The 8,661-nt window shown below is 49.3% G+C and overlaps 1 protein-coding gene across 2 annotated transcripts; it reads right to left on the reverse strand.

Moving 5' to 3' along the window:
* Positions 1–245: 245 nt before the first annotated feature.
* On the reverse strand, positions 246–6,777 carry LOC308187318 (uncharacterized protein). 2 transcript variants are annotated; one of them, XM_080609490.1, is made up of 2 exons: positions 5,911–6,777; positions 246–3,007 (listed from the first exon to the last, which is right to left on the reverse strand). In XM_080609490.1, the coding sequence occupies exon 2, from the start codon at positions 2,886–2,888 to the stop codon at positions 1,563–1,565; it is 1,326 nt and encodes a 441-aa protein (XP_080465616.1). In that variant the 5' UTR covers positions 2,889–3,007; positions 5,911–6,777; the 3' UTR covers positions 246–1,562. The 2 variants fall into 2 exon arrangements, with proteins under 2 accessions (XP_080465616.1, XP_080465615.1); XM_080609489.1 differs by having other exon boundaries at positions 246–2,961; positions 5,865–6,777.
* Between the last annotated feature and the right edge of the window lie 1,884 nt (positions 6,778–8,661).

Raw genomic sequence — 8,661 nt, forward strand, 5'->3', positions numbered from 1 at the left:
AGCAGAGCAGAGCAAAGCAGAGCAAGGAAAAAGAAAGAGAAGCGAAGCAAATGTAAGGAGCTGGCGGCCAGCCCTCCTGCCGGTTCACAGTGTCTGCGGGGCAAAGACCGCAGGGCCCTCATGCCGGGTAGAGCTGGCGGCCAAACTCGGATGGTGGCTGTACCCTGCTCGCCCGCTCCCCGGCCTCCCTGAACCCTCATAGTCCGCCGTGACAGCGGGCAAGAACCATGTCTTGCTTTACCTGATTTTTTTTTTTTTTTTCCCCCCTGCATTTATTTATTTATTTATTTATTCTTGCCTTCCATCCAATGTAGTTGTGGGAATCATGTATTTACTGATCGTCGTTCAAAACCTCACCCAACACCGTCCCCAGACGGGGAGCAGTGGGGACCGCCTAGCGGTGGGCCACACGGCTGGGGCCACAGAACTGACCATGTCGGGTGGCCGGGCCTGCTGCCCCCACCCTCGAGTTGCGAGGGGACAGTGTCCGGGCTGCGGGGAGGCCCAGCTGTGTGTCTGAGGGTTTATGCGTTCCGAAATATACCGATCGCCTCATCGGCAAAATCGTCAGGACGGTCTGCAAAGGAAGCCTAGCGCAGCACAGGAGAGCAGAGCAATGAAGAGGAAAGCCGAGCAAGGCAAAGCAAAGCAGTGCAAACTTGTACAAGGAAAGTCCCAGCAGTGCCAGGAACCGTAGAGCAAAGTAACGAAAGCAGTTTGAGGCAAGGCAAAGCACAGCAGGGGTAGGACAAGCAGAGCAGAGCAGAGAAAGTAAAACCAAGAGGTGCCAGGAATACGAAGCAAAGCAAAACAAAGGAAAGCGTGGCCCGAAAAAGCATGGCCAGGAAAGGCAACGCAGAGCAAGGCAAAGCAAAGCAGTGCAAACTCGTACAAGGAAAGTCCCAGCAGTGCCAGGAAACGTAGAGCAAAGTAAAGAAAGCAGTTTGAGGCGAGACAAAGCACAACAGGGGTAGGAAAAGCAAAGCAGAGCAGAGAAGGTAAAGCAAAGTCGTGGCAGGAATACGAAGCAAAGCAAAACAAAGGAAAGCATGGCCTGAAAAAGCATGGCCAGGAAAAGCAAAGCGTGGCCAGGAAAACCAAAGCAAAAAGGTCCAAAAATAAAACAAAGCAATGCAATGAAAATGTATCTATACTAAAATAAAACAAACAAACAAACAAACAAACAAAACAAAAAAACGCAAAAAAAAGACCAAGCAAAGCAGGGCCAGGAAAAGCAAAGAAAAGCGTGTCCAGGAAAGGCAAAGCGGTGCAAGGCAGAGCAGAGCAAAGGAAAGTAGCACAAGGAAAAGCAAAGCAGGGCCAGGAAATGTAGAGCAAAAGAAAGAAAGCAGTTTGAGGCGAGACAAAGCACAACAGGGGTAGGAAAAGCAAAGCAGAGCAGAAAAGGTAAAGCAAAGTCGTGGCAGGAATACGAAGCAAAGCAAAACAAAGGAAAGCATGGCCTGAAAAAGCATGGCCAGGAAAAGCAAAGCGTGGCCAGGAAAACCAAAGCAAAAAGGTCCAAAAATAAAACAAAGCAATGCAATGAAAATGTATCTATACTAAAATAAAACAAACAAACAAACAAACAAAGAAAACAAAAAAACGCAAAAAAAAGACCAAGCAAAGCAGGGCCAGGAAAAGCAAAGAAAAGCGTGTCCAGGAAAGGCAAAGCGGTGCAAGGCAGAGCAAAGCAAAGGAAAGTAGCACAGGGAAAAGCAAAGCAGGGCCAGGAAATGTAGAGCAAAAGAAAGAAAGCAGTTTGAGGAGGCAAGGCAAAGCACAGCAGGGGTAGGAAAAACAGAGCAGAGCAGAGAAAGTAAAACCAAGAGGTGCCTGGAATAAAAAGCAAAGCAAAACAAAGGAAAGCGTGGCCTGAAAAAGCACGGCCAGGAAAGGCAAAGCAGAGCAAGGCAAAGCAAAGCAGTGCAAACTCGTACAAGGAAAGTCCCAGCAGGGCCAGGAAAGGTAGAGCAAAGTAACGAAAGCAGTTGGAGGCAAGGCAAAGCAGAGCAGAGAAAGTAAAACCTAGAAGTGCCAGGAATACAAAGCGAAGCGAAGCAAGACAAAGGAAAGCGTGGCCTGAAAAAGCAAAAGAAAACACGGCCAGTGGAGGCAAAGCAGAGCAAGGCAAAGCAAAGCAGTGCGAACTCGTACAAGGGAAGTCCCAGCAGTGCCAGGAAAGGTAGAGCAAAGTAAAGAAAGCAGTTTGAGGCGAGGCAAAGCACTGCAGGGGTAGGAAAAGCAAAGCAGAGCAGAGAAGGTAAAACCAAGAGGCGCCAGGAATACGAAGCAAAGGAAAACAAAGGAAAGCATGGCCTGAAAAAGCATGGCCAGGAAAGGCAACGCAGAGCAAGGCAAAGCAAAGCAGTGCAAACTCGTACAAGGAAAGTCCCAGCAGTGCCAGGAAAGGTAGAGCAAACTAACGAAAGCAGTTTGAGGCGAGGCAAAGCACAGCAGGGGTAGGAAAAGCAAAGCAGAGCAGAGAAGGTAAAGCAAAGCCGTGGCAGGAATACAAAGCAAAGCAAAACAAAGGAAAGCGTGGCCTGAAAAAGCAAAAGAAAGCATGGCCAGTGGAGGCAAACTAGAGCAAGGCAAAGCAAAGCAAAGCAAAGCGAAGTAGCACGAGGAAAAGCATAACATTGCCAGGAAAGACAAAGCAAACAAAGCAAAGCAAAGCAATCTGAGGCAAAGCAAAGCAAAGCAGGGGCAGGAACAGCAGAGGAAAGTAGAGAAGGAAAAGCAAAAGTGTGCCCGGAAGAGCAGAGCAGAGCAAAGCAAAGCAGAGCAAGGAAAAACAAAGAGAAGCGAAGCACATGTAAGGAGCTGGCGGCCAGCCCTCCTGCCGGTTCCCAGTGTCTGCGGGGCAAAGACCGCAGGGCCCTCATGCCGGGTAGAGCTGGCGGCCAGACTCGGACGGTGGCTGTACCCTGCTCGCCCGCTCCCCGGCCTCCCTGACACCTCTTAGTCCGCCGTGACAGTGGGCAAGAACCATGTCTTGCTTTACCTGGTTTTATCTTTATTTATTTATTTATTTATTTATTTATTTATTTATTGTTGCCTTCCATCCAATGTAGTTGTGGGAATCATGTAGTTACTTACCGTCGTTGAAAACCTCACCCAACGCCGTCCCCAGACGAATAGCAGTGGGGCCCGCCTAGCGGCAGGCCACACGGCTGGGGCCACAGAACTGACCATGTCGGGTGGCCGGGCCTGCTGCCCCCACCCTCGAGTTGCGAGGGGACAGTGTCCGGGCTGCGGGGAGGCCCAGCTGTGTGTCTGAGGGTTTATGCGTTCCGAAATATACCGATCGCCTCCTCGGCAAAATCGTCGGGACGGTCTGCAAAGGAAGCCTAGCGCAGCACAGGAGAGCAGAGAAATGAAGAGGAAAGCCGAGCAAGGCAAAGCAAAGCAGTGCAAACTCGTACAAGGAAAGTCCCAGCAGTGCCAGGAAACGTAGAGCAGAGTAAAGAGAGCAGTTTGAGGCGAGGCAAAGCACAGCAGGGGTAGGAAAAGCAAAGCAGAGCAGAGAAGGTAAAGCAAAGCCGTGGCAGGAAAACAAAGCGAAGCAAGACAAGGGAAAGCATGGCCTGAAAAAGCATGGTCAGGAAAGGCAACGCAGAGCAAGGCAAAGCAAAGCGGTGCAAACTTGTACAAGGAAAGTCCCAGCAGTGCCAGGAAAGGTAGAGCAAAGTAAAGAAAGCAGTTTGAGGCAAGGCAAAGCACAGCAGGGGTAGGAAAAGCAAAGCAGAGCAGAGAAAGTAAAACCAAGAAGTGCCAGGAATAAAAGCAGAGCAAGACAAAGGAAAGCGTGGCCTGAAAAAGCATGTCCCGGAAAGGCAAAGCAGAGCAAGGCAAAGCAAAGCAGTGCAAACTTGTACAAGGAAAGTCCCAGCAGTGCCAGGAAACGTAGACAAAGTTACGAAAGCAGTTTGAGGCAAGGCAAAGCACAGCAGGGGTAGGAAAAGCAGAGCAGAGCAGAGAAAGTAAAACCAAGAGGTGCCTGGAATAAAAAGCAAAGCAAAACAAAGGAAAGCGTGGCCGGAAAAAGCACGGCCAGGAAAGGCAACGCAGAGCAAGGCAAAGCAAAGCAGTGCAAACTCGTACAAGGAAAGTCCCAGCAGTGCCAGGACACGTAGAGCAAAGTAAAGAAAGCAGTTTGAGGCGAGGCTAAGCACAGCAGGGGTAGGAAAAGCAAAGCAGAGCAGAGATGGTAAAGCAAAGCCGTGGCAGGAATACAAAGCGAAGCAAAACAAAGGAAAGCATGGCCTGAAAAAGCATGGTCAGGAAAGGCGACGCAGAGCAAGGCAAAGCGAAGCAGTGCAAACTTGTACAAGGAAAGTCCCAGCAGTGCCAGGAAAGGTAGAGCAAAGTAAAGAAAGCAGTTTGAGGCGAGGCAAAGCAGAGCAGGGGTAGGAAAAGCAAAGCAGAGCAGAGAAAGTAAAACCAAGAGGTGCCAGGAATACGAAGCGAAGCAAGACAAAGGAAAGCGTGGCCTGAAAAAGCACGGCCAGGAAAGGCAAAGCAGAGCAAGGCAAAGCAAAGCAGTGCAAACTCGTACAAGGAAAGTCCCAGCAGGGCCAGGAAACGTAGAGCAAAGTAAAGAAAGCAGTTTGAGGCAAGGCAAAGCACAGCAGGGGTAGGAAAAGCAAAGCAGAGCAGAGAAAGTAAAACCAAGAGGTGCCAGGAATACTAAGCGAAGCAAGACAAAGGAAAGCATGGCCCGAAAATGCAGGGTCAGGAAAAGCAAAGCGCGGCCAGGAAAACCAAAGTAAAAAGGTCCAGAAATAAAACAAAGCAATGCAATGAATATATATCTAAAGTAAAAAAAAAAAAAAAAAAAGGCAAAAAGAAACCCAAGCAAAGCAGGGCCAGGAAAAGCAAAGTAAAGCGTGTCCAGGAAAGGCAAAGCAGTGCAAGGCAGAGCAAAGCAAAGTGAAGTAGCACAACGAAAAGGAAAGCAGTGCCAGGAAATGTAGAGCAAAAGGAAGAAAGCAGTTTGAGGAAGCAAGGCAAAGCACAGCAGGGGTAGGAAAAGCAAAGCAGAGCAGAGAAGGTAAAGCAAAGCCGTGGCAGGAATACAAAGCAAAGCAAGACAAAGGAAAGCGTGGCCTGAAAAAGCAAAAGAAAACATGGCCAGTGGAGGCAAAGCAGAGCAAGGCAAAGCAAAGCAAAGCGAAGTAGCACGAGGAAAAGCAAAGCATTGCCAGGAAAGACAGAGCAAACAAAGCAAAGCAAAGCAATCTGAGGCAAAGCAAAGCAAAGCAGGGGCAAGAACAGCAGAGCAAAGTAGAGAAGGAAAAGCAAAAGTGTGCCCGGAAGAGCAGAGCAGAGCAAAGCAAAGCAGAGCAAGGAAAAAGAAAGAGAAGCGAAGCAAATGTAAGGAGCTGGCGGCCAGCCCTCCTGCCGGTTCCCAGTGTCTGCGGGGCAAAGACCGCAGGGCCCTCATGCCGGGTAGAGCTGGCGGCCAGACTCGGATGGCTAAACAATATATAGGGGTGGCTGGCCGGGGTGGGGGGGCCGGCTGCTCGGGAATAGGCTGGGCATCGGTCAGCGGGTGGTGAGCAATTGCATTGTGCATCACTTGTTTTCTTACACATTATTATTGTTAATACTATTATCATTATCACTATTATTATTATTATTGTTATTATTATATTCCTTATATTCCTTATATTATTATATTCCTGTCTTAATAAACTGTCTTTATCTCAACTCACCGGCTTCACTTTCCCGTTTCTCTCCCCCATCCCAGAGAGGGAGGGGGGAGGGTGAGCGAACGACTGTGTGGTGTTTAGCTGCCAGCCGGGTTAAACCACAACGTGGCTGTACCCTGCTCGCCCGCTCCCCGGCCTCCCTGACACCTCATAGTCCGCCGTGACAGCGGGCAAGAACCATGTCTTGCTTTACCTGGTTTTATCTTTATTTATTTATTTATTTATTGATTGTTGCCTTCCATCCAATGTAGTTGTGGGAATCATGTAGTTACTGATCGTCGTTCAAAACCTCACCCAACGCCGTCCCCAGACGGGGAGCAGTGGGGACCGCCTAGCAGCAGGCCACACGGCTGGGGCCACAGAACTGACCATGTCGGGTGGCCGGGCCTGCTGCCCCCACCCTCGAGTTGCGAGGGGACAGTGTCCGGGCTGCGGGGAGGCCCAGCTGTGTGTCTGAGGGTTTATGCGTTCCTAAATATACCGATCGCCTCATCGGCAAAATCGTCGGGACGGTCTGCAAAGGAAGCCTAGCGCAGCACAGGAGAGCAGAGAAATGAAGAGGAAAGCCGAGCAAGGCAAAGCAAAGCAGTGCAAACTCGTACAAGGAAAGTCCCAGCAGTGCCAGGAAACGTAGAGCAGAGTAAAGAGAGCAGTTTGAGGCGAGGCAAAGCACAGCAGGGGTAGGAAAAGCAAAGCAGAGCAGAGAAGGTAAAGCAAAGCCGTGGCAGGAAAACAAAGCGAAGCAAGACAAGGGAAAGCATGGCCTGAAAAAGCATGGTCAGGAAAGGCAACGCAGAGCAAGGCAAAGCAAAGCGGTGCAAACTTGTACAAGGAAAGTCCCAGCAGTGCCAGGAAAGGTAGAGCAAAGTAAAGAAAGCAGTTTGAGGCAAGGCAAAGCACAGCAGGGGTAGGAAAAGCAAAGCAGAGCAGAGAAAGTAAAACCAAGAAGTGCCAGGAATAAAAGCAGAGCAAGACAAAGGAAAGCGTGGCCTGAAAAAGCATGTCCCGGAAAGGCAAAGCAGAGCAAGGCAAAGCAAAGCAGTGCAAACTTGTACAAGGAAAGTCCCAGCAGTGCCAGGAAACGTAGACAAAGTTACGAAAGCAGTTTGAGGCAAGGCAAAGCACAGCAGGGGTAGGAAAAGCAGAGCAGAGCAGAGAAAGTAAAACCAAGAGGTGCCTGGAATAAAAAGCAAAGCAAAACAAAGGAAAGCGTGGCCGGAAAAAGCACGGCCAGGAAAGGCAACGCAGAGCAAGGCAAAGCAAAGCAGTGCAAACTCGTACAAGGAAAGTCCCAGCAGTGCCAGGACACGTAGAGCAAAGTAAAGAAAGCAGTTTGAGGCGAGGCTAAGCACAGCAGGGGTAGGAAAAGCAAAGCAGAGCAGAGAAGGTAAAGCAAAGCCGTGGCAGGAATACAAAGCGAAGCAAAACAAAGGAAAGCATGGCCTGAAAAAGCATGGTCAGGAAAGGCGACGCAGAGCAAGGCAAAGCGAAGCAGTGCAAACTTGTACAAGGAAAGTCCCAGCAGTGCCAGGAAAGGTAGAGCAAAGTAAAGAAAGCAGTTTGAGGCGAGGCAAAGCAGAGCAGGGGTAGGAAAAGCAAAGCAGAGCAGAGAAAGTAAAACCAAGAGGTGCCAGGAATACGAAGCGAAGCAAGACAAAGGAAAGCGTGGCCTGAAAAAGCACGGCCAGGAAAGGCAAAGCAGAGCAAGGCAAAGCAAAGCAGTGCAAACTCGTACAAGAAAAGTCCCAGCAGGGCCAGGAAACGTAGAGCAAAGTAAAGAAAGCAGTTTGAGGCGAGGCAAAGCACAGCAGGGGTAGGAAAAGCAAAGCAGAGCAGAGAAAGTAAAACCAAGAGGTGCCAGGAATACTAAGCGAAGCAAGACAAAGGAAAGCATGGCCCGAAAATGCAGGGTCAGGAAAAGCAAAGCGCGGCCAGGAAAACCAAAGTAAAAAGGTCCAGAAATAAAACAAAGCAATGCAATGAATATATATCTAAAGTAAAAAAAAAAAAAAAAAAGGCAAAAAGAAACCCAAGCAAAGCAGGGCCAGGAAAAGCAAAGTAAAGCGTGTCCAGGAAAGGCAAAGCAGTGCAAGGCAGAGCAAAGCAAAGTGAAGTAGCACAACGAAAAGGAAAGCAGTGCCAGGAAATGTAGAGCAAAAGGAAGAAAGCAGTTTGAGGAAGCAAGGCAAAGCACAGCAGGGGTAGGAAAAGCAAAGCAGAGCAGAGAAGGGAAAGCAAAGCCGTGGCAGGAATACAAAGCAAAGCAAGACAAAGGAAAGCGTGGCCTGAAAAAGCAAAAGAAAACATGGCCAGTGGAGGCAAAGCAGAGCAAGGCAAAGCAAAGCAAAGCGAAGTAGCACGAGGAAAAGCAAAGCATTGCCAGGAAAGACAGAGCAAACAAAGCAAAGCAAAGCAATCTGAGGCAAAGCAAAGCAAAGCAGGGGCAAGAACAGCAGAGCAAAGTAGAGAAGGAAAAGCAAAAGTGTGCCCGGAAGAGCAGAGCAGAGCAAAGCAAAGCAGAGCAAGGAAAAAGAAAGAGAAGCGAAGCAAATGTAAGGAGCTGGCGGCCAGCCCTCCTGCCGGTTCCCAGTGTCTGCGGGGCAAAGACCGCAGGGCCCTCATGCCGGGTAGAGCTGGCGGCCAGACTCGGATGGCTAAACAATATATAGGGGTGGCTGGCCGGGGTGGGGGGGCCGGCTGCTCGGGAATAGGCTGGGCATCGGTCAGCGGGTGGTGAGCAATTGCATTGTGCATCACTTGTTTTCTTACACATTATTATTGTTAATACTATTATCATTATCACTATTATTATTATTATTGTTATTATTATATTCCTTATATTCCTTATATTATTATATTCCTGTCTTAATAAACTGTCTTTATCTCAACTCACCGGCTTCACTTTCCCGTTTCTCTCCCCCATCCCAGAGAGGGAGGGGGGAGG

The sequence above is a fragment of the Anser brachyrhynchus genome (genome assembly GCF_964034855.1).
Source record: "Anser brachyrhynchus genome assembly, contig: SCAFFOLD_197, whole genome shotgun sequence".
Classification (NCBI taxonomy): Eukaryota; Metazoa; Chordata; class Aves; order Anseriformes; family Anatidae; genus Anser; species Anser brachyrhynchus.